The following is a 26,360-nucleotide window of genomic DNA, read 5'->3' on the forward strand; positions in this document are numbered from 1 at the left end:
GGAAGCAAAGGGAAACTGCAAGAGTGGTCACATGCTCCTCCCCAGCAGCATTGGCATGTTGTTCAAGGTGCCTGGAGGAGCCAGCGGAGAGGTAAATCACTGCGGAGGGAAGGCGGGGCTGGAGATGCCCCAACTGTTGGCTCCTACCCTGTGCTGGCCTCCGCTGCTAGTCTTTGTTGTGATGGGGATGGGGGAAGATGGGACTTGCTCTTCCCCTGCAAGGAGCAGCCAGGTCAGACCCACCCCAGGAAACCTCCCCCAGCTGTAGGAAGCTCCGCATACTCCCCCGTCTCTCACTTCCTGCCCCCATCGCTCTTCAGCCATGGAGGGAGGAATTACAGTATGGGGAGATGCTCCCCCCCTCTGCCCAATCCCGTGCATCCAGATCCCACCATAACCGAACTCCCCTGCCAAGCCTCACTTCCCCCCACACGAGTTCCCATCCCTCTGAGCCTTACCCCCAGCATCTGGAGCACCCTTGCACCCAGACCTCATTGGGCCCCATGCCCTGCATCTGGACCCCCACCTCTGCACCCAGACCACCCCGCACTCGAATCCCCACCCCGACGAGCCCCCACCCCACCCCCGCATCCAGAAGTCCACCCCGATGAGCCTCACCCAGGATGGATTTGATTTAAATCATGATTTAAATGACTAGTCAGGAAGACTCAATTTAATCATAGATTTCTATATTAAAGTGCATTCTTGTTGGTTTTTATAACCTTAATACATATTCTTCACAACTCAGAGATAGATGTAGGTTTCATTTTTAGAAGGTACACACTATAGGTTTTTTAAGTGATTTATTTTGAAAACTTTTCAGATTAGTTTTATAGCTAATCAGAAAATGAATGATTGGTTATTTCATTTACCAAAGGTAAATAAAGCAGATAGTTCACCTCCCAATGACTTCATAAATATCTCCAATTCAACAGGTTAATCATTAATATTTGGAGGATTTTCTTGCCCTGCTGTACTAGGAGGAGAACATCACCAGACAGACATTTAACTAAAACAACTACGTTATGTATTCTGGATTTTTTTCTTCACCAGCAAATATTTTAACAAAACAAGCATATGAATATTTGAATTTAGTTAAACGTTCACGTTTTTTAAAATCAGGTTATTTTTGTTAAAATTGTTTTTAACTAAAACAGTTAAATTAAATATTTAAAAAACAACAACAAAAATTAAATTGATTATGTCAGCCAGGTCAACATGAGAAATTTAAAATATTGGCTTCTGCAGCTAACTCAGTCGTCTTCACCTTCCTTTTCCTGTTTGTTCATAATCTGGAAAAGAAAAACAAGCTTTCCTGCTTTTTCAGGTCCCAAACGATTTCTCAATTTGGAATGAATTAGTCCAAAGGCAGAAAATATTCTTTCTACACCGGCAGAAGAAGCTACTGCTGTTAAAAGTGAGATTATCACTTCAACAGTCTCTGAATCCAAGTGCTTAAGTGACTTCAACCAGTTCATGGGTGTGACTTTCTTTAAAACATCATCAGCAAACATATATTTCTTGAATGGTTCTTATTCCCAAACTGGAGCTCTTTTACGACCTGCTGCCATTATAGGTTTTCCCTTCTAGTGAGAGTATGGTATTGTAGAGCTCAAATAAATGAAGGCTACACACAGAAAGAGCTCAAGACTTCTGGAATATGTTTCTCAAACAGTTTCACTTTTGTTTCTACTGCCTGTCCATCCCTTCTCACATTTATCTCCAGACTTCTACTCCTTGTCCAGATCTATTCCGCTCCCAACAATCTTCTATCATTGAACTTTTTGAAACTTTGCCCTTTTAGAGAGAGGTAAGGAATTGACTCCGTGTACACAAATTTGCAGAGGGACAATGGGGTTGAGGTCTGTTATTTCTCACCTCTATATATTATTTATTTATTTATTTAAAAACCTTTTTTGCTGTTAAGAAGCATGTTATCTCTGGAGATACAAATCCACAGTTTGAGAACTGCAAAACTAAGCATCTCTGATGGTATCTTCTAGACTGAGTACGGAGTCCCATTGGGTAGATAGAAAGATTAACCTAAGTAATCTATACAGAAGCCCCGTCAGATTGGGTCCCTAATCCATGAACTATTGGAACTCATTTACAAAACTTTTCTGAAACATTACAATATATTGTCTCATACTATAGAATTAGAATTTATAATCCTTATTCCATGATGAGACAGTATAGCTCAAGGGTATATCTTAATTAAACTATCTTTAGATAGGTTTTTTCCTCAAAAAGCATTTTATCAAAAAAATCCGATTTTTTTTATTTTCTTAAAAAAAAAAATCATTGATTTTTTTTTTTTTTTATCCACCCTGGCCTCACCTCCTGCATTCAGAGCCCCCCTGCACCCAGAGCCACCCAGTGAGCCCTAATCATCTGCACCCATGCCCCCACTCACCCAGTACCTGGACCACCCTGATGAGCTCCCTGATGAGCAAGATCCGCCCACACCTAAACCCACTCTGCTGAGCCCCAATCACCTTCACCTGGACCCCCGTGTTGAGTCCCATTGCCCCTGCACCTGGAACCTCCCAAAAGAGGCCCAGTGCATCCAGATCCCACCCACCCACCTGTACCCCCCCCCAATGAACTGCCCTCATCCAGGTTGCCCCATAGAGCACCCTCTCACCCCACACTAAGTCCCTCCACTCTTGGATCCTGCTGGATTGAGCCTGCCTGCCCACACCTGGTGCACCTGGCATGGAGAGGCAGGGCCCGGGGGAGTTTCTGGGGCAGGCCCAGCCCTTGCATTGGGTCAGGTTCAGCCTCACTGCCGAGTCAGTGTCCGGGGGAGGGGGAGGCTTCAGGGAGATCTCCCACATCCATGCAGCCAGTGGCCTGTGCTCCCCACTGCCATGCTGGAGCCAACATTTATTTATTGACAAATAAGATTTGTAGAATTTTGCATATTTTTAAAATATTGTGCACAGAATTTTTATTTTTTTTGGTGCAGAAATCTATCGAGTAAATCTGAAAAAGGCAAGGATGCTGGTACTGATGTAGCTTCACCATCAGCAGTATCCTCTGAAAAATAAGTAAATCTGTAGTAATGTTTAATCTTGGATTTATTTCTAACCTTTTAATCCGGCAGATACTGAACTATATTTTCCTGATTGCTCTTTACATGCCAACCTCTAGTTCGCCCTCTGTCTTTCAGAGAGAACTTCTTAATCACTTTAATTTTATAAACAAATGTTGGTTAGAACTCCTTTGCTAAACTTACCTATTGAATATCATCTGTTCACTTTGATTTGCTGCAATTAAGTTCATGTGCATACAATTTTTGACTGAAGTAATCTGCAGTTTCTCAGACAAATTGGACAGAGTCTCATTGTACTTTGTCAGAATAGATCAAACTAGGTAGCTCTTGTGAAGCCTCTCATTCAGTTTACTGGATCAGTACAAGTGTCTGACATCACAGCCCTATGAAGGGGACAGTCTGAATATGTTGCCATTGTTATTAATTATACACTAGTGCCTTCCGGCCCTGAAGAGCCTTGTTCTTCTTTAGTCTGTGACACAAGAACTGCCTTTCCTTAAGTCTTTGAGTATTTCACTGTAAACAGAACTGAACACCTCAACTAAAATTCTCATAATGTCAGCGTAACTTTCAATAGTAGGAAATCTTTCTGGGTTGTTGAGTGCTTCAGTTTTCTTCCTGAGAGTTCAGTAAACCAAAGTTTTATATACTTAAGCACTTCCCAACATTTTTGTCACACAACAATTCTGAATGTTCTGAAAAATCCGGGCCTGGGAACCCCAAATCAGTGAACATTTTTAACCATAATCCCTGTATCTCTGTTCCTCATTTGTAAAATTGAAATTCCTTACCTCACAGGAGTGGTATGAACATAAATTCATCATTTGTAAGGCACTCAGATACTCTAGTGATGGGTGCTTTAAAAAAAGAGGAAATTATTAACTCTTTATTCAGAGCAAGTTATAAAGAGTGCAGTAAATAAGGCATGGGGCCATCCAGTGAATGAGGAGGATAAAAAGAAATGTTGAATAGCTGCCAATTTAGTGATCGCTGTCCATCCTGTGCACTGTGTGATATAGGAGGTCAGACTAGATAATTACAGTAGTCCGTTCTGACCTTGGAATTTATGAAAAAGGCAGGCATCCTATGGAATAAAATAGTATATGAGCATGTAGTTAAAGACGGTCAGAGGGGGATGAATTAAAGTGGCACAGCTCTGCCAAGCTGCCTCAACTGATCCTTCCATAATTCAATATAGGTATACCTAACACAGTGAACCCTGCTGGAATGTGTGCAGATAAACGCTGTAATTCAAATCTGTGGATCATAGCACAAAAAAATGTATGTTCTTAGTCCTTTTTCATCTTATTGTAGATGAATAGATTTTTTTTTTTTTTTAAGACCAGAAGGGACCATCAGCTCATCTAGTCAGATCTCCAGTTAATACAGACCAGAGAATTTCACCCAATTACTCCTGCATTGAGCCTAATAACTTGATTGACTAAAGCATCTTCCATTAAGGCATCCATCATGGGATGTAGAATCCACCACTTCTCTTAGTAGTTTAACCTTTGTGCCACCCATACAGAACCATGCCCCAGCAGCTATTGCCTGTTCTGGAGAGCAGGGTTAAGGTTGCGTTGCAGGGGTGGCATGTACCTTAACTTTGTATTTCCTGGTTTCCAAAAGTTTAAGTTTAGCCCTTCTTCATATTCTGGAACCATGAGTGCCAGTGGACAGCCTTAACTTTGTGTTAACTAAGGCTCTGTCTACACTGCAGTATTAAGTGGACCTAACATAGGTCGATTTACAGCCACTGCATTAATTACTGCAGTGGCAGATGTCCACACCGCCTTCGCGCTCCCGGCTGGGAGCAGGGGGAGGAGTGGGGGGCAGTAGCGCAGGGCTTTTTGCCTCTGGTGGGGAGATACGCACCCGGAATCCAATCAACTGCTGTGCTCCCGGCAGGGAGCCAGGACCCTGGGGGCAGCAGGGTTCCCTACAGGGAGCCTAGGCAGCATTCAAAGCCAGGAACCTGGGTGGCAGCCTGGCTTGGAGCAGAGACAGGGCAGCAGCCTGGCTGGGGAGCCAAGGAACAGGCTTTCTGGAGCTATGAAATTGACAAGAATGATAGCAAACAGCTGATGTAAATAATGCAGTGTCTACAGAGACATGGTGTCGCCCTAACTACACCGACATAAGCCCTATGCCTCTCGTCAACGTTGTTATGTTGTCATAGCAGAGGAGTTACATTGGCGGAAGGAGCATTTCAGTGTGTACACCTTCACTGTTTTGTTGACGAAAGCTGACTTTTGTTGACAAAACTGTGTAATGTAGACACGGCCTATGTTTTTGAGTATTTAATATGTATTCAGTGTCTAGATATAAGTAAAACACTATGTATATTATGGTGTGGATCTGTAGAGATTATAGTGTGTATATTATACATGGATGCATGAAACATGCAACCAAAGGCCTCCATGATATAAGAGAACTAGAAATGTAAAAGAGAACTTCAGTTTTCTTTGTACGAAGTAATTTTCTAATAGTCTTCCTTGGGAAGATATACAGTAGAAGCTCAGAGTTACAAACACTTTGGGAATGGAGATTGTTTGTAACTCTGAACAAAACATTGTTCTTTCAGAAGTTTACAACTGAACAATGACTTAATACAGCTTTGAAACTTTACTATGCAGAAGAAAAATGCTGCTTTTAACCACCTTAATTTAAATGAAACAAGCACAGAAACAGTTTCCTTACCTTGTCAAATCTTTTAACTTTCCCTTTCTCTTTGCAGTAGTTTACATTTAACACAGTACTGTACTGTATTTGCGTTTTTGTTTTTATTTTTGTTCTGCTGCTGCCTGATTGCGAACTTCCAGTTCCAAATGAGGTGGGTAGTTGACTGGTTGTAACTCTGGTGTTTGTAACTCGAGGTTCTATTGTGAGTGGCCAGATAGTAGGGAAAAAGAACATTAATGAACATCTATTTAAATTATAAGTACAGTCACCTGGCAAAGCTACCCCACAACCTATAAATAAATCCCAACTCATACAGGTCTGTCGCATCTTACGCGCATTTAACATGCGCGATTTTAGCTTTACGCGGTCAGCAAAAACAAAAAACAAAACAAAAGAGAAAAAATAACAATTTTAATACTGTACTAGTAGTGCGGGCGATTCCGCCCGCCATTCAACTCAATGTAATTTTGACTATACGTGGTTTTCGCTTTACGCGCTAACCGCGGAACGGAACCCCCGCGTAAGATGAGACTCGCCTGTATTTTTCTTGTGGCGCTCCAGCCACCAGTGGTTTTCACCTTCCAGGATTGGTGCAGGCCCTTAAAGGACTGCTGCCATAAGTGGGGAAAGAGATGTGGGCAGGATTTGTTGAGATGGAGGGATTTTCCCAAAGGCTCGGGCTTCTCTGAACCCAGGCCTTTAGTAGTACACCATTCTCTGGATACAAGGTGGACTCTAAGAGAAGAAAATTTAATTAATCCTCAGAATAGATTTGGAGCCACTTAGACATTAAATTAAGTGCAAGTTTAAAACATTGAGTATGGAGAACCTGTACCATCATGCAATTGTCTGAGGCCGTAGCCCCTCACGCATCCCAAGGCAGACCAGAACAAATTAGAGGAATCTGTTTTAGGGTTTTTATATTGGTGCACTGTAAAATCTGAGGACCTCTCAGGTTACTTAGATTGGCATAGGGAGATATCTGATGGTCTTGTTGGAGTCTAATGTTCTTTCTTTTCTCTCGTTCTTTTCTTTTTTCTTGTATTTGTGGGGTGATATAGTTATAAATGTAATTCTTGTTTTGATGGAAAAGCTTAATCAGGAGTGTTATGATGCATGGTGACATAAAAGTGGTCAAGCTCTGGATCATTATCATCTTCTCTGAAAGTTAATTCCACATCTGGATCCCCTAGACTGAAGCTGCCTTGTCTTTGACTTGCATGTTTTGCTCTGAGCGTTATAATCTCTGTTGTCCCTGAGAAATGCATCTTGGATGGCAGTTTGTAGATGCTCTTGAATTCTTCAAAGTAGCTAGGATCTGATCTATTAATGGCCTCAAAGACAGGATCAAGGCCTTGAACTGACAGTGGAAGACTGGGAGAGAGTTGAGGGACCAGAGGAATGGGAATGATGTGCTCAGAGTGTCTTAACTTATAAAGAGGTGGGTGGCCTCTATGTATCAGCTGGAGCCTGTCCATTATTTTTACATCATTTTAGATACAGCAAATTACGGTATTCCACTCTGGAGGTAACATGCTCAGATTACCATGATCAAGTTCTCTCTTATGGGAGGAAAGAGCAAAGTTTGCTCGTAAGATGGAGATGAAAAACAGCCTTTTTTATCACTGACCATATCAGATCATCCAGGCTCAGTGATGAGGCAGAAAAATAACAGAGGCTTTACCCAAGTTTGTCAAACTGGATGCATATTTTCAAAGAAAGGAAAGTGTCCCAGGTAGCTTCTAGAAAAAGCAGCAGCATTAGCTTTCAGTGAACTGCTGCTGTTTTTTGATTTATAAGCCTTGAAAGGTTTAGGACATAGCTGAGACTGTCTCTCTGAACCAGTGACATATTATCACAGTTCATATCAGCAGAGGTGTTTGAGCTGGTGTTCCTTCAATATAAATGAGATTTGCTGGCAAGCCTCATGTCATTGGGAGAGGAGCTTACACACTCACTATATTTAATTGATCTCGTTTACCTTTTGCAGAAAAAGTTAAATGATGGTTTAGATGAGCAATTACAGTTACCACTATAGGTCCTGAAAACAAATGACTTGAGTTGTTGAAGTGCTGTGCTGCCTATGCCTTGTCTACTATCTAATAATGCAAATTATGGAGATATAGCCATAGCCATGAAGCTAGGGTCTTTCAGTGGTACCACATATCCTATGTCCTTATCTGAAGCCCAGTTGAGAGGGATCCAGGATGTTAGCACATGCCACTTCCTCACAGATTTTTGCCTGAGAATCTGAGGTTGAAGAAAAGGTCATAGTTGGAATGGTCTTCTGGATCAAGTATTGAATTTCTGAGGATTAGGTTAAGTTAGTTTTTCAGGGAGATTCTCTGAAACAAGGCTGCGATGGTTCCTTTTAGGAGTGGAAGGCATTGATAGTTTCCATTAGGTGCTTTTCCCAGCCAGCACAATTACTAAATTGATTCACATATGGTAGCTCAGATCTTTTTCAGAGTTTCTTGAGATTCACCAGTGCAATGGAGCCAAACTCTGGGAATGGGTAATGTAGTTTGGTCAATTAGAACTAATCTACATGGATTTCAGTAAAGCATTTGATACAGTTCCACATGGGAAATTATTAGTTGGGATTAATACGGGAATCGAAAGATTAGTAAGGAACTGATTAAAGGAGAGACTACAATGGGTCATACTGAAAGGAGAACTATCAGGCTGGAGAGAGGTTACTAGCGCAATTTCTCAAGGATCGGTCATGGGACCAATCTTATTTAACATTTTCTTTCACGACCTGGGCACAAAAAGTGGGTGTGCACTAATCAAATTTGCAGATGACATAAAGTTGGGAGGTATTGCCAATATGGAGGAGGACTGGAATATCATACAGAAAGATTTTGACCCTGCAAACTGACATAATAGAAATTGGATGAAATTTAATAGTGCAGAGTGCAAGGTCAAGCACTTACGGACTTACAACAAGTATTTTTGCTATAAGCTGGGGACAGATCAGTTGGAAGTGACAGAGGACAACGAGAGACCTGGGTGTATTGGTCGATCATGGGATGACTATGAGCTGCCTATGTGATGCGGCTGTGAAAAAGGCTAATGCAGTCCTAGGATGCATTAGATTAGGTATTTCCAGTAGAGTTAGGGAAGTGTTATTACTAAGGCTACAGTTTTGGCATGGAGGTTGCAGAAGTCATGGAATCCGTGACTTCCAAAGACCTCCGTGACTTCAGCCCTGGCGGCTGGTAGCTGCAGGGTCCTGCCGCCTCCCGCAGTGGCAGGGAGCGATAAGGTACCCCTGCCGCCCGAGGCAGCAGACACCCAAGCTTTCAGCCACCTTGGGCAGCAGAGGTACCCCGCAGCTCCCAGTCGCTGTAGGCTGCTGGGTACCCCGCAGCTCCCGGCTGCTGCGGAGGACAGGGGTACCCTGGCAGCTCCCCACTGCAGCGTTGGCGGGGGAATTCCTACAGTGCTCCTTGTCGCTGGGGAAAGGGGAGGGGGACCCTGCAGCTTCCCTCTGCCACTGGTGGCAGGAGGACCCTGGAGCTCTGAACCTCCACAGGTGGTGGGAGCCCCAGAGCTCCCAGCCATCCCGCAGCTGCCCAGTCCCTTCCCATTTTATCATGGATATTTTTAGTAAAAGTCAGAGACAGGTCACGGGCCTCCGTGAATTTTTCTTTATTGCTCATGACCTGTCTGTGACTTTTACTAAAAATATCCATGACAAAATCTTAACCTTAGTTATTACCATTATACAAGGCACTGGTGACAACTCATCTGGAATACTGTGTGCAATTCTGGTCTCCCATCTTTAAGAAAAATGAATGCCAAATTGAACAGGTGCAGAGCAGGGCTACTAGGATGATCAGAGGAATGGAGAAGAATTAAAGAGCTTGGCTTGTTTAGCCTAACCAAAAGAAGGCTGAGGGGGAGATATGATTGCTCTCTGTAAATAAACCAGAGAGAGATACACCAGGGAAGGAGAGGAGTTATTTAAGTTAAGTGCCATTATTGGCACAAAAACAAATGGATATAAACTGGCCATCAGTAAGTTTTTAGGCTTGAAATGAGATGCAGGCATCTAACCATCCAAGGAGTGAAGTTCTTGAACAGCCTTCCAAAGGAAGTAGCAGGGGCTAAAATCCTAACTTGTTTCAAGACTGAACTTGATAAGTTTATGAAGGGGATGGTGTGCTCGCCTACAATGTATGTGGCCCATCTGTGACTACTGTTGGCAAATATCTCCAGTGGTAGGTGATGGGACACTAGATGGGGGGGAGGGTTCTGAATTACTTCAGAGAATTCTTTCCCATGTGTCTGGCTGGAGGGTCTCGCCCATATGCTCATGGTCTAATTGATTGACATATTGGGGTCAGGAAGAGATTGGCAGAGTCCCTAGTGTTTTTTCACCTTCCTCTGCAGCATGGGGCATTGCTCACTTGGTTTGAATTAGAGTAAATGGTGGATTCTCTGGAACTTGAAGTGTATAAATCAAGATTTGAGGACTTCAGTAATTCAGCCAGAGGGTATGTATCTTTTACAGGAGTTGGGTGGGTGAGGTTCTGTAATGTACGATTATGCAAAAGGACAGAGTAGATGATCATGATGGTCCCTTCTGGCCTTAAAGGCTCTGAGTTCTAAATTTTTCTGCCTCATTTAGCTCCATTCCTATTCAGTCAATCTAGTCAGCAAAGAATGTGAGCTCTGCTGTAATTTGAAAGCTGGGTCCAAATCTGGATTGCATTTTGGCTTCATTTGCTAGTTTGCTATGTTGAATAGCTACATTGGCCATGATTTTGGTGCTGTGATAGTGGAAAAGAAGAATGTTTTTGTTTCTTTACTGTGGTGGTGTAGTCCTGTGAATAGTTTTTCGTGCTATTGGCATATGAATTAGGATCCTGTTTTGTACGACTTTCATTGTAATCCTCTGCCTATACATTTCTTCCACTGCAGTTCATCTGAGCTATGATGATCTATGATGGCTAGAGGCCAAAGTGTCAACTGTAATGGTCGTCAAGTCATGGTAGTTATTGGGAACCTTACTTTGTAGGTGGTTGGCTTGTTGTCCCAGGATGAGCTGAAAATTGAATAATCAAATATTTTCAAGGATGAACCAGCCTTGATTGCTTCCCTAGTAAGATGAAGGAAAGGCCCTGATTTTCATTAGCATGTGGCAGTGGCTGGCCCAAAAGAGTAGAATGTTTGTGGTTTCTCCCATACTGGAAATTGGGTCCCGAGTGTATTTGTCTAAGTGTGAGAGTTGGAGATGGTCTGACAGCATCCAGTGGTTCCCCTGTAAACTAAAAGATCACACACTAATACTGGTGCTACTTATATGGAAGTTGAAGTTGCTGAGTATGATGACCCTTGAGGTTCATAACATTGCTGGCCAGCAGATCCATTATGTTCCTCCAGGAAGTTTCCAGGATTTTCATCTGAAGAGTCCAGACCACCAAGAGGCCTAGATTTTTTTATTTTTGTCCTTTGCCTCACAGATCAGATAGGTGCACTCAAATGTTACTGTTTCTGCGGTGCATTTTCCCCTGCATCTGAGGTTGGAGGGATTAGGACAGCTATTCCGCCTACTTATTTCTTCTTTCTAACTCATTATTGGATCTTTCTTGGCTTTCAATATATTGTAATTACTACATAAGGATTGGATGTGCTAGGGTAGGGTTGGAAGTGGCATTGAACCAGGTCTGTGGTGCAGGCAAGGTCAGGTTTCAAGGATCAGATCTTGAATGGTGTTTGTTTTTGTTGATGGATGACCTTGTATTCATCAGCAGAAGCCTGACTTTCTCTCAGTTTCTCTCTGTCTCCATCCCAGTGACAGCAGGAATTGGTAAAGATAGGAACAGTTGGTTTCCAGATTTTTCAGTAGGCCTTGTATTCCAGTTCTTAAAATTCTGAGTGTTTGACGTTGATGTGCTGGCCTCTCATGGAAAAGGTTTGCATGGTGGAATTGATCTATGGAACCAAGCACAAAAATGTGCAAAGTTTGTATGTGGAATTGTTCCAGCTGGTGAATAGCCTGGTTAATTTGGACTGCCTCCAGCCTGAAACAGTCCAGAAGCTGAAGTTGATACACAATGCGTGCAGTTGCCTACCTGTTAAATGGTGCTTCACAATAAGTGTACATACAGCAACACTGCTGTTCAATCGCCTAGTTTCCTTTTGGCTTCCATGTTGTATTTAAGTTATTTAACATGTAAAACCCTAAATGTAATGGAACTTGGCCATCTGAGAAACCAGTATGTCTATGTTATTACTGCAGCTGTCATCTATAATGAAGCTTGAGTGAGATACCGCTTGGTTTAAGTGGGTGGAAACTACTGATGTGGCATTCTGTTACTGGTCTTCTCTGGAAGTTATTTTACCTCTAGATCCACTGGAGCCTGGTTTTGTTTAACCTTCTAGGTGTGCTGAAAATCTCCTAGTGTGTCAGGTTTTTAGCTCAACAGGGGACATGAGCCCAGGATCCTTGTCTGATGCCTTTTTAATCTAATGGTTTGGTGTATACTTAGTTGCCAGTTCCATTGATTGAGTGCTCTGCAAGACGAGAAAGGATTTGGCTCTGTTGTGGTTGAGGCAGTTTTGGTTCCCAAGCAGCCTGAACCTGTCAATCTGCCAACCAAGGATCTGCTGGTGCAGGGTGAAGGGACGATTCTGTACCCAGATCTGAATTCCCTTCATCTCACAGTTGGGCTGCTGGATGGATATTGAAAGTAGAGCATTCATGCTCTTTACCCATCCAGAATATTTTAGTGAACAGTAGAAAGTCTCTGCGAGGTGCTCACCTGGTGAAATGGACAAGGTTTTCTTGCTGGTGTCATCAGACGTCCCTGATTCCACAAGAAACTTTGGTGCTAGCGATCTTAGTCTACTTTCTGGGCTTGAAGCAGAGTAACCTGTTTCTCAGCTCAGTGAAAGTCCATCTGGTAGTTCTTTCTGCACACCATCCACCTGTAGAAGGTCACAGTGTCTTTTCTCATCCAACTGTAATCAGATTTTGAAGAGCCTGGTTAAGGTGTTTTCAACTGTTTAAAAATACAGGCCCACAATGGGACCTTAACTTAGTACTTTTGGCCCTGATTGGGCCACTGTTTGAGCTGATGGCAATTTGTTCCCTGTTACTTTTCAATGAAAACATCCTTTCTGGTTGCCTTTACATCTCTGAGGATGGTAGAGGGAGATCCAAGCATTGATGGTGGTCCCTCCTTATACTGTTTACTTGTGGCACCTTAGAGACTAACAAATTTATTAGAGCATAAGCTTTCGTGGGCTACAGCCCACTTCTTCGGATGCATAAAGAGTGAACCATATATTGAGGAGATATATATACACACACATACAGAGAGCATGAACAGGTGGGAGTTGTCTTACCAACTCTGAGAGGCCAATTAAGTAAGAGAAAAAAAAACTTTTGAAGTGATAATCAAGATGGTTCAGTACAGACAGTTTGATAAGAAGCAAGTGTGAAAATACTTACAAGGGGATATAGATTCAATGTTTGTAATGGCTCAGCCATTCCCAATCCCTATTTAGCCCTGAGTTGATTGTGTCTAGTTTGCATATCAATTCCAGCTCCGCAGTCTCTCGTTGGAGTCTGTTTTTAAAGTTTTTCTGTTGTAAGATAGCCACCCGCAGGTCTGTCATAGAATGGCCAGACAGGTTAAAGTGTTCTCCCACTGGTTTTTGAGTATTATGATTCCTGATGTCAGATTTGTGTCCATTAATTCTTTTGCGTAGAGACTGTCCGGTTTGGCCAATGTACATGGCAGAGGGGCATTGCTGGCACATGATGGCATATATCACATTGGTAGATGTGCAGGTGAACGAGCCCCTGATGGTATGGCTGATGTGATTAGGCCCTATGATGATGTCACTTGAATAGATATGTGGACAGAGTTGGCATCGGGCTTTGTTACAAGGATAGGTTCCTGGGTCAGTGTTTTTGTTCAGTGATGTGTGGTTGCTGGTGAGTATTTGCTTTAGGTTGGGGGGTTGTCTGTAAGCGAGGACAGGTCTGTCTCTCAAGATCTGTGAGAGTAAAGGATCATCTTTCAGGATAGGTTGTAGATCTCTGATGATGCGCTGGAGAGGTTTTAGTTGGGGGCTGAAGGTGACAGCTAGTGGTGTTCTGTTATTTTCTTTGTTGGCCCTGTCTTGTAGGAGGTGACTTCTGGGTACTCGTCTGGCTCTGTCAATCTGTTTTTTTACTTCAGCAGGTGGATATTGTAGTTTTAAGAATGCTTGATAGAGATCTTGTAGGTGCTTGTCTCTATCTGAGGGATTGGAGCAAATGCGGTTATATCTTAGAGCTTGGCTGTAGACAATGGATCGTGTGGTGTGTCCTGGATGGAAGCTGGAGGCATGTAGGTAAGTGTAGCGGTCAGTAGGTTTCCGGTATAGGGTGGTATTTATGTGACCATCGCTTATTTGCACAGTAGTGTCCAGGAAATGGACCGCTTGTGTGGATTGATCTAGGCTGAGGTTGATGGTGGGATGGAAATTATTGAAATCATGGTGGAATTCCTCAAGGGCTTCTTTTCCATGGGTCCAGATGATGAAGATGTCATCAATGTAGCGCAAGTAGAGTAGGGGCGTTAGGGGACGAGAGCTAAGGAAGCATTGTTCTAAGTCAGCCATAAAAATGTTGGCATACTGTGGGGCCATGCGGGTACCCATAGCAGTGCCGCTGACTTGAAGGTATATATTGTCCCCAAATGTGAAATAGTTGTGGGTGAGGACAAAGTCACAGAGTTCAGCCACCAGGTTAGCTGTGACATTATCGGGGATACTGTTCCTGATAGCTTGTAGTCCATCTTTGTGTGGAATATTGGTGTAGAGGGCTTCTACGTCCATAGTGGCCAGGATGGTGTTTTCTGGAAGATCACCGATGGATTGTAGTTTCCTCAGGAAGTCAGTGGTGTCTCGAAGATAGCTAGGAGTGCTGGTAGCGTAGGGTCTGAGGAGAGAGTCCACATAACCAGACAAGCCTGATGTTAGGGTGCCAATGCCTGAGATGATGGGGCGTCCAGGATTTCCAGGTTTATGGATCTTGGGTAGCAAATAGAATGTCCCTGGTCGGGGTTCTAGGCATGTGTCCGTACAGATTTGTTCCTGTGCTTTGTCAGGGAGTTTTTTTTAGCAGATGGTGTAGTTTCTTTAGGTAATCCTCAGTGGGATCAGAGGATAATGGCCTGTAGAATGTGGTGTTAGAGAGCTGTCTAGCAGCCTCTTGGTCATATTCCAATTTATTCATGATGACGACAGCACCTCCTCTGTCAGCCTTTTTGATAATGATGTCAGGGTTTTTTCTGAGTCTGTAGATGACGTTGTGTTCAGCATGGCTGAGGTTATGGGGCAAGTGATGTTGCTTTTCCACAATTTCAGCCTTTGCACGTTGACGGAAGCAATCTATGTAGAAATCCAGTCTGTTGTTTCGACCGTCCGGAGGAGTCCACGCAGAATCCTTTTTTTTGTAGTGCTGGTAGGGGGGATTCTGTGGGTTAGTATGCTTTTCAGAGGTATGTTGGAAATATTCTTTGAGTCGGAGACGTCGAAAGTAGGATTCTAGGTCACCGCAGAACTGTATCATGTTCGTGGGTCTTGAGGGACAAAAGGAGAGGCCCCGAGATAGGACAGACTCTTCTGCTGGGCTAAGAGTATAGCTGGAAAGATTAACAATATTGCTGGGTGGGTTAAGGGAACTACTGTTGTCGCTCCTTGTAGCATGTAGCAGTTTAGATAGTTTAGTGTCCTTTTTCCTTTGTAGAGAGGCAAAGTTTGTCTTGTAAATGGCTTGTCTAGTTTTTGTAAAGTCTATCCATGAGGAAGTTTGTGTGGAAGGTTGGTTTCTTATGAGAGTATCCAGTTTTGAGAGCTCATTCTTAATCTTTCCCTGTTTGCTGTATAGGATGCTGATCAGGTGGTTTCGTAGTTTCTTTGAGAGTGTGTGACACAGTCTCTCAGCATAGTCTGTGTGATATGTAGATTGTAATGGATTTTTTACCTTTAGTCCTTTTGGTATGATGTCCATCTGCTTGCATTTGGAAAGGAAGATGATGTCTGTCTGTATCTGTACGAGTTTTTTCATGAAGTTGATGGATTTCCACTCCATACGGCTAAATGCAATCCACACAAGCGGTCCATTTCCTGGACACTACTGTGCTAATAAGCGATGGTCACATAAATACCACCCTATACCGGAAACCTACTGACCGCTACACTTACCTACATGCCTCCAACTTCCATCCAGGACACACCACACGATCCATTGTCTACAGCCAAGCTCTAAGATATAACCGCATTTGCTCCAATCCCTCAGATAGAGACAAGCACCTACAAGATCTCTATCAAGCATTCTTAAAACTACAATATCCACCTGCTGAAGTAAAAAAACAGATTGACAGAGCCAGACGAGTACCCAGAAGTCACCTCCTACAAGACAGGGCCAACAAAGAAAATAACAGAACACCACTAGCTGTCACCTTCAGCCCCCAACTAAAACCTCTCCAGCGCTTCATCAGAGATCTACAACCTATCCTGAAAGATGATCCTTTACTCTCACAGATCTTGGGAGACAGACCTGTCCTCGCTTACAGACAACCCCCCAACCTAAAGCAAATACTCACCAGCAACCACACATCACTGAACAAAAACACTGACCCAGGAACCTATCCTTGTAACAAAGCCCGATGCCAACTCTGTCCACATATCTATTCAAGTGACATCATCATAGGGCCTAATCACATCAGCCATACCATCAGGGGCTCGTTCACCTGCACATCTACCAATGTGATATATGCCATCATGTGCCAGCAATGCCCCTCTGCCATGTACATTGGCCAAACCGGACAGTCTCTACGCAAAAGAATTAATGGACACAAATCTGACATCAGGAATCATAATACTCAAAAACCAGTGGGAGAACACTTTAACCTGTCTGGCCATTCTATGACAGACCTGCGGGTGGCTATCTTAAAACAGAAAAACTTTAAAAACAGACTCCAACGAGAGACTGCGGAGCTGGAATTGATATGCAAACTAGACACAATCAACTCAGCATTAAATAAGGACTGTAATGGCTGAGCCATTACAAACATTGAATCTATCTCCCCTTGTAAGTATTTTCACACTTGCTTCTTATCAAACTGTCTGTACTGAGCTATCTTGATTATCACTTCAAAAGTTTTTTTTCTCTTACTTAATTGGCCTCTCAGAGTTGGTAAGACAACTCCCACCTGTTTATGCTCTCTGTATGTGTGTATATATATCTCCTCAATATATGTTTCACTCTATATGCATCCGAAGAAGTGGGTTGTAGCCCATGAAAGCTTATGCTCTAATAAATTTGTTAGTCTCTAAGGTGCCACAAGTACTCCTGTTCTTTTTGCGTATACAGCCTAACACGGCTGCTACTCTGAAACTTATACTGTTTATTACATAGACAAGGTGTCTGTAAGGGCACATCCTAAGTTCTGGGGTCCATGTATTCCATGATTCCACAACTGTGGTTGCCTCTTAATTTACTCTTTCCCACAGAGTTGTGCTGCAAATGTAAACTTTATTTTTTAAATAAAATTCTGTTCAACCCTGGAGGACAGAAATTAAAAAGTGTTTAAAATAAAACCTTGAACAGAGTGCAAACCAATGAAATGACCTCTGCAGAGTACCTGAAATAGTAGCTCTTAAGAGGAGTGAACCCAGTTAAGGCTCTGTGGACTTCATGATGCATGGGACTTGGCATTTTTCAAGGTTTTATAGAACCTGGCATTTTGGCCACAGAATTTGCCATTTTGATCCAACAAGACATCCAGCCTTTATGTGTCTATCTTATCTCCCTGCCCTGCAGTTGCCTCTTGCACTTCAGTTTTCCCTGCCTAAAAGGTAATAAATTGGGTTGTAGTGCATATTTCCTGGTGGAGCTGTGCAACAGGGGTCAGGGAGTTAGGGCTAGAGTCCAGCTTGTAGTCAGGGAGTGTAGGATCCAGAAATGTAGATTGGTGAACTAGGCTGTCTATAGAAAAGCAGAGTGACTGTGGCCCCAGGGAAATGAGGTGCTGAATCTGGATACAAATTATCCCCTTCCCTGGAATGCTTAAAAGGGAAGAAGTTTCTTTTGTCAAGCCGCCTGGACAACATCTTGGGAACAGTGGCCTGGGAATTGTAGCTGGCCTGCTTGGAGGTCATAGCAAAAATTCCCATTTTTGAAAATAATCGCTGACATATTTTATCGGCATTTTTAATTACGAATCATGGGTGAGGGTGTCTGTGAATGGGAATTAAGGGTTACAGTACTCTTCTCTCTCAGTGAATATTCAGCCACAATTGAGATCAGAGGCACTCAAGCTGAAGCTTTCTCAGTATAAATGAGAGGGAGCATTCTCAGAGGGCCTTTGTTTTGGAATTTGCTTCCCACTTCGGTCCGCCAGAGTCCAAGTTTGTTAACATTGTGGGTGCGCTGCAAAACCATCTTCTGTCTCTTTTTTGATGTCAGGGATGGGGTAGACTGCAGGGAATATGATAAGGGCAGTCCTTTCATTATTTAGTTATTTTAATGTTTGGGATAGGCTTCTAAAAGGACCTTGAATTGCATTTTAGAAATTTAAATAAATAAAAAGAGGTGGTAGAATAAATTAATACTCTTAAAGAATTTACGGGTTATTGCTGCAGAATTTAGTCCATTGTGTTGCAGTGTACACAGGGCCCTGAATTTATCCTCTATTTTAAACAGTGTCCAAGACATTTTATAACTATTGTTTAAATGACTCTGCAAATTAAAAATTTCCTAGTTTCCCAAGTGGTGTGTGTCAGCATAATTTGAAAAGTTCCCTTTGTCGTATTCATAGACTTTTGAAGCACTACGTTGTGGCAGCTATGTCCATAATTAAAAAAAAAAAAAATTCAACATGAGGAAAATTTGTTTTAACAGAGACAGCTTTCTGGTATCAGCCTGTTCAAGAATTTTAATGAAGATTTTTTTTAAGTGTCTTATCTTGGAAAGAGCTGTGGTCTAGTGTTCAGAATTGAAGACTTGCCTACATTAGGAAATTGTACGGGAGAAAAAAAATCTCAGTGGTATTACCACTAGGTCAGCATCAGTAGGCGAGCTGGTATAGAGGTTTCAGCAACTGGACCCATTTTAACCAACTTGTCAATTAAACCTGCTTTTTAGCAAGTTGAACATAACAGTAATATGTCAGAATCCACAGTACCTCATCTGTGTTAGCACTTCTGCTTGAAACTAGTTTAGTTTTAAAATATTGTTTTCCAAGTATTCTGCCTAGAGCTGGGCAAAAATAGATTTTTGATTCGCTGGTAGTTCTGAAAAATAAAAATAAATCTTTCAGGTTGACCCAAAAAACAAAATTCAGAAAAAATTTAGGCAAATCAAAAATGTCAGTTTTGGAACACTTTATTCATCTTGAAATGTTTTGTTTTCAGGCATGTTTAAAGGGCTAAATTCAGAAAATGGGGGAAGTGGTTTGGCCCTACTTTTAATTTTTAGCCCACTTAGGACATTTACCTAGAATGTAGGAAACCTGGTTACACTTCTCTCCTCTGCTTGATATGGAGCAGCTCTAATTCCACCTGAATGTCTATTCTTTTATTGTGATTCTGCAATATTTTCCGTTCATTTACATTTATGTTTTGTCCCTTTCTGTTGTGTGAAAGACTCTCTCAATTCAGGTGAATTGAAATGATGAAATTGATTGTACAGAAAGATCTCTCATGGCATTGACTAGAGAAACCAGACAACTATATTTTCTTCTAATCTCTTTTCAATTATAATTTTAGGTGTTACTTGTAAAAGTGGGAGGTAAACAATTTCTCTAACACATGTTTTAGTTTGTCACTTTAATGTGTCTCTGTACCACAACTTTCCCATTTGTAAAATGGGGTGTAATAATACTTTTTACTCACCTTTGTGCACTTTAAGATCTCTAGATTAATGCTGCTGTATATGTACAAAGTATTATTTTATCTGGTGTTATTTATTTTATGGCCTTGGAAATGGAGGTCAACTGGTGCAAATACCATGAGGATGTAAATATTACACTAAAATCTTGAATTGTTTTTCTAGGAGGAGAGACTTCAGCATGCAAACCTTCATCTGTTCGGCTTGCACCGTCATTTTCATTCCATGCTGCTGGCCTTCAGATGGCTGGACAGATGTCCCATTCACATCAGCAGTACAGCGATCGTCGGCAGCAGAACATAAATGACCAACAGGTTTCTGCCTTATCCTACACTGACCAGATTCAACAACCTCTAACCAACCAAGTACGTGATATCAGGAGAGAGACTTTTCAGTTTTGAGATACATGCTTTCTTCCCTAAATATTTAAATATTTTGGGACACTTTACCCATGACTTTTTTTTAGATAGAAACATCTATGATTACAAGGTTCACATCTAATGCATCTAGATCAAAATTTGATTTTTTTTTTTTTTTAGTTGAGAAATACTATTACTCCTTTGTAACAGGCTTCAAGAGACCATCTTTTGGCAGTTAATAAATATTTGCCTTATTTGTAAAAGGAATTATTCTATTCTAACCATTCTTGACAAGGAAAGGAAGTAAAGTAATCTGAGGGGAATTTATGGCAATTAAAGATCAGTCTAATGGTAATCATGAAAAATGTAAATTGAAGTCCAAGTTTGACTGCTTTATTTTTTTTAAAGAGGGAGACTGTTATAGTGGAGAATTTTATAGGTAACTTTGGATTGGAAAGTTATTGTACAGAACTTTATAAAGATCTTGATTTCAAAACAATAATACAAATTTTATATTCTCACTTGGACTCTTTCACTGCTCCTCTCCCACATCAGAGTTCTGTATTCTCATATATTAGCTCTTATCTTGGATAGGTGAAGTGAGCATAGTTGGGGAGTAGGAGGACTCCAGCTGGGTACTATCTGGCTGACATACTTTCCCTAGTGTCATTGGACTATGACAGCAGCTCCCCACCTATGAGGGCTAGATTATCCCCTTGCTCTCCCTGAGAGCATTCCTCTGTAGTTCCCCCCTTCTTAAAAGCAGCAGGGAAGCTGACAGCCTGCTTAAAGGGGACGGCTTAGCAACTGCTCCCTGCTTACACCCAGATTGACTGACTTTGGATTTAGGGAGTCTTTAAATTCTGCCTTCAAAGCATACAGGATAGTAAAATGAGCCCAACATAAGAGGAGGGAATGCTGCTGCTGTGCCCTGGTGCAAATCATCCCACCCCCGTCTAAGCCACCTTGGATGTGCTGCAATACTATCATGAGAGCCTTTACCAGGGCTCCCAAGTGTGTTGTTCTGTGGAAAAGCAAGATGAGGGAAGGGACCACAGAAGAAGAGGAAGAGATTAGAGAAGATGAGTGTGATCAGGATAAGCTCTAAGAGATGTAGGGGGGAAAGGGAAGTTCAGGCTGTTCAAGTGGAAGGACTTATGAGACTTACCTTCCAGGATTGCTCAGCTCCTGAAAATTGGAAATGGAAGAGCCAGGTGATCTGATACCCAGCGATCCCATCCTGCCTAGTTCATATAGGTCCCAGAAAACCCCATATGTTAAAAACAAGACATGATGGCTGAAGAGTAGGAATCTTCATTAAGAAGTTGCCTGCAGACAGGCTTGTGAAGATCCTGTATCCGCCAACAGAGGAAAAAATGCCAAGATCTGACTGTCCATCAGTGGATATAGCCACCTCAAGAGTGGCAAAGGGGGTGATAGTACCTACCAGAAGGCACGTTTTCCTTTTAAAACTGCTGCTTAAGAGAGAGGTCAATCTGCTTTTAAAGGAGCATTTAGCTCAGGACCCCTGCAGGGGACCCTGTATGTGATTTATCCTTCTAGGGTAATATTTGGGTGAATGCACAGATTTTTCATGTTCTCTAACACGAAGGATAAACAGATGGTGATGGCTGAAATGTTGCCCTTGTTGGGAGCTGCAGTGTTTTTCATGGCAGGTGCCACATACAGCATGACCAGGACCACCTTAGGAGCCAGGGTGATCTTCATAAAAGTAAAGAGGTCCCTGAGGGCTGAAGCAGTGGTCAACTGATTAGATAGCCAAGGCCAGCCTAGCTCCTCTACCCTTTAGGAGAGCAATCCTGCTTGGCAAAGAGCTTCAGAAGCTGTAGAAGTCTTTCACAGATAGGAAAAAACGAGTCTTCCCACAGTACAGCTCCTGCAGACACTGGTACAAATCTCAACCTTGGTGGGCTCTTGCCTCTCTAAACCTATCCCCATCAACCAGGGAAAAGATTACCTTTGGCAGGCTTCTTTTTGAGGAAAAAAATCTAATTACTTTTGTACCCACAGAGAAGCGCACAGGAGCCCCAGGCAATCAGCATGAAGGTATGCAGACGTGTACCGCATCTTTGCCACTTGCTAAATACATAGGTTAACATCACTTCGGATCATTGGGTATTGCATGCAGTACCCTGACACTTTTGAGGAGAGTACCACTCCAAAAGCTTTGTTTGCTTAGTCACCTTGCTCCAGTGCCAAAAAGAGGCAGGGTGTACAAGACTGTAGACACCCTGCTGAATTTGTAGCAAATCCCCAAAAATCATTCAATTTTCCTAGATTTTAGTGGGAGCAAGGGACCTATTCCACATACTTCACATTTCCCAAGACTAGCGGTGGACGGTGCCCAGTTTTAGACCTGCGTTTGACACTAGTGTGACTGCTGTTGGGATACTGTGTCCCTTTCTGGGATGTACAGTTCAAGAATGATATTGATAAATTGGAGACAGCTCAGATAGTAGCCAGGGAATGATTAAAGGATTGGAAAATATCCATTATAATGATAAACAGGTTGAGCTCTTTGAGGCTATCTGAACATAGAGAAAGTTAAGGGGTGACTTGATCACCGTCCATAACTACCTACATAGCAAATAAAAATTTGATGCTAAAGAGCTCTTCAGCCTAGCAGATAAAACTATTACGAATAAAAATGACTGGAAGCTGTAGCTAGACAAATTCAGACTAAAATAAGGCAGTGATGTTTAACAGTAAGGGTAATTAACCATTGGAACAATTTTACCAAGGGATGTGGTGGATTCTCCATCACTGGAAATTTTAAAGTCAAGATTGCATGTTTTTCTAAAAGATGTGGTTTAGTTCAAACAGGAATTAATTCAGGGAAGTTCTATGGCCTGTGTTATACAGGAGGTCAGACTAGATTATCACAATCATTCCGTCTGGTCTTAATCTGTGGACCTATGAAAATAAATTCTTCATTTCAGGGCTAAAGAAAGATCAAATCTTAAATTAGGGATTCAGTCAGACAATTCAGGAATTTGCCTGTTCCCTGGATCTTCAGGATGCCTTTCTATGCATCCCAATTTGGCATCACATCGATGAATCCTATTTTACACAATATTTGGGGCATTTCTGGCAATATCAAGCTCTCCCAAAATAGGACCTAGATATGTACTGAGACTGCGATGAATTTCCTGTGACCCAAAGCAGGCTCCAGTATGTAGAGCCAAGGTAGGGTCATCAACAGGGAGTTTCCTCTCACAGTGTTAGCAGCTGGTCTGTGTGTGAGCCCAGTTAGCACACAAGCAGATAAAACCTTAATTCAGGACAGCTGTCTGAAGCAGCAACACCAATTGCCAGCCCTGCTGCAACTGCAGGTAGTGTTCTCCTGGGATTACCTATGGATGCTGGAGTCTATGGCAGCGTGCTTGACAATAGTTCCCTGGACTGACTTCCAAATAAGAGTGCTACCATGTTTTCTGCTCTCAAACTGAGCAGAATCAAAGAACTCCAGGCTATATCATCAACTGCTCTCTGCATTCAGAATGGCTCTAAGGTGGTGGCTAGACAACACAAATCAGAAGGGTTGCTCCCTGGGTTGTCCCTGATAATTGGCTGATTAAGGCTGGAAGCTTGCTAGGATGGGGACGCCAACTAAGAAAGTCAGTGGCTCAAGGGAAATAGTCCACAAAGGAAAAGAGCTTGTAAGTCAGCCACCTCAAAATTAAGGCTTAAGACTCACCTTGCTCCACTAACACACTGTCTATGATCACAGTCTGGAGTTCCCCTCATCTAGTTCTAGCTTAGATCCACTCCAACTTGGCTTCCGCCCCTTGCATTCCACTGAAATGGCTCTCGTCGAAGTCTCTAATGACTTCTATCTAGCCAAAGCTCAGAGTCAGTACTCCATCCTTATCCTCCTTTACCTGTCAGCCACTTTCAACATAATCAGCCATGCACTTCTTGAAATCTTCTCCTCCCTTGTCTTTTTGTGACTGTCCTCTCCTGGTTCCCCCTCATCTCTATTCTCTCCTTTTGGATGTCCTTTGGAGGATCCTCCTTATCACCCTCTAGTTTTCTGAGTGCGTTCCACAGGATTCTGTCCTTGGTCCCCTTGTCTTCTCCCTATACCTCATCTCTAAATAATCTCATCCTAAAACACAAATTCCGCTATCATCTCTGAGCTGATGACTCTCGTATCTGCCTCTCTACTCCAGACCTGTCATCTTCTGTCCAGATCTCTGTCTGTCTGTGTGTCTGTCTGTCTGTCTCTCTCTCTCTGACATCTCCTTGTGGATGTCTAGACCTCATCTCAAGCTCAACTTGGCTAAAATAGAGCTTGTATTTTTTCCCTCCAAGCCCTCCCTACTACCTCCTTTCTTGATCACTGCAGACAACACCACCATCCTGTCTGTCACCCAGGCCTGTAACGTGGGTGTTATCTTTGAGTTGGACCTCTTTAGGTCCTCACATTAAGGCTAAATCTTGCAGATTCTTTCTGCATAAAATCTCTGAGATATGGCTTTTCCTATCCAACTGCAGTTTAAATTCTCATCCAGGCTTCTGTCTTCTCACATCTTGATCACTGCAACATCCTTTTCTCTAGCCTTGACAAATGCAGTCTTATCCTTCTGATATTCATTGAGAATGCTGCTGCAAAGATCATTTTCCTATTCTTTTGCTTTGACCGTGTTGCCCCTGTTTGCATCCCTCCATTGGCTCCCTCTTCAGCATTGTATCAACTGTAAGCTACTTGTCTTCACTTTCAAGGCCCTTCGTTCCCTATCCCCACCCTACTTATTATCTTTCATTTTCTATTGAGATTCCAATTCCTACCTCCAATTGGCACATGATGCCAGTCTGCATTACCCACGTGTCAGATTTTCAAACAAGCACCTTTGTGCTTTCTCCCATACTGCCCTTCATGCTTGGGAGGAGCTCCCAATAAGCATTCTCAAAACTCTACCCATGTTGCCTACAAAAAAATTGACAATGGCTAGTGTGCTGATACCACTGCCCGTCATGCTGACCAAACTGTGTAATTGTTTCCTTGTACTTCTGTATCTGTTGTCTTGTCTTATAATTTTGTAAGCTCTCTGGGGCAGGCTTTGTCTTTTGTTCTGTTTGTACAGTGCAGAGCACAATGGGGTCCTGGCTATGACTAAGACTCCTACGTGCTTCAGTAATGCAAATTATAATCACAAACTTAATGAGCCCATTTAGGTAGTCCGATATTGTTATCCTGGGCACATACACAAATTGTCAAGGAGGTATGAATAGCAAGAGCATGGTTAAGAAGCTGGCCATGCTTATGACCTGGCCAGAAAAAGCATTTGAAAGATATCACCCACACATAGCAGGGGATCAAAATGACACAGTAGGCTGGCCAGGCAGGCAACAGGTATGTCCATGAGAGGTGGGAACTCGGTTGTAAGATGCTTACTGTAATATGTCAAACATAAAGAACCCCGTAAATAGCTCTGATTGCCATCAAGATCAGTAGGAAGAGAGAGGTGTACTTCAGCAAGTGTAAGGAGCATAACTTCCTGGGAAATAGGCATTCTGCCTCTCCAATGGGTTTTTCTCCTCACACATCACCATCAGTAACAGGATATTATGTACCAATTTCCCAGGCCTGCCACACACTGTAATGGTTTCTAGTGACAGATCAAAGATCCAGTTCATTGTTTTGGTGCTACTGTATGTAGCAGCCTCAGGGTCGGATATTGCCCAATGGGGGGGAGCCTTCTTGGGTATGATTTCTTAGTTCAACCAGATGTCCTGTAATACTCTCTCTTGCAAGACTTTCAGCCCAAGAAAGTTTTTGCTTTGTTTTGGTTTTGGGTTTTTTGGAGTTTTGGTTTTTTTTGCTGTTGTTTCAGTGACTGTATTTGTAAACAGTGTGAGTGAGGGTCTTTCTCTAATAGTTTGTTTGCTATGCTGGGATTATTGGACAAAATTTTTAGTTTTATAGACTCCAACCTCCATCTTCTGGCCAGACTGCTGCACTGCACCACTTGCTCCTGTTCAAGTTCAGTGCCTTGGCTGGTGAGTTCAGGTGCTTTTCCTCTGATAAGAGACTTTCCTCAAAATTCCTAAACCTTCCATATCTGGAACAAGCCTAATTCTTCCTAATTTCAGTAAAAATTTGTTGGATTTTTAATAGCTCCTCTCGAAGCACAAGTGTTTTATTAATATTTCCTCAGACTCTACCAATCACAGTGGGACAAATTAAAGAAATCTTTTTTCAGTCTCCAAGATTCCTCATTTCTTCTTAGTCTCCTCATTTCTAGCATTTAGGACTGAAATGTTTTCCACAAAGATCCTGATGTTGGTGGATACCAAATGGAGCACCCAATTATTTGAAAGAAAATACAGATTTCTGTAA

At 42.4% G+C, this 26,360-nt stretch overlaps 1 protein-coding gene across 1 annotated transcript in view; it reads left to right on the forward strand.

Annotated features, from left to right (window-relative positions):
- The window catches only part of DYRK1A (dual specificity tyrosine phosphorylation regulated kinase 1A), a 125,461-nt gene that overhangs the window by 69,505 nt on the left and 29,596 nt on the right, over window positions 1–26,360 (forward strand). The window contains exon 3 of the mRNA XM_065397497.1: window positions 19,803–20,002. Within this exon, the coding sequence (XP_065253569.1) occupies window positions 19,803–20,002 (200 nt within the window). The remainder of the gene's footprint in view (window positions 1–19,802; window positions 20,003–26,360) is intronic.

This window comes from Emys orbicularis, chromosome 1 (genome assembly GCF_028017835.1).
Source record: "Emys orbicularis isolate rEmyOrb1 chromosome 1, rEmyOrb1.hap1, whole genome shotgun sequence".
Classification (NCBI taxonomy): domain Eukaryota; kingdom Metazoa; phylum Chordata; order Testudines; family Emydidae; genus Emys; species Emys orbicularis.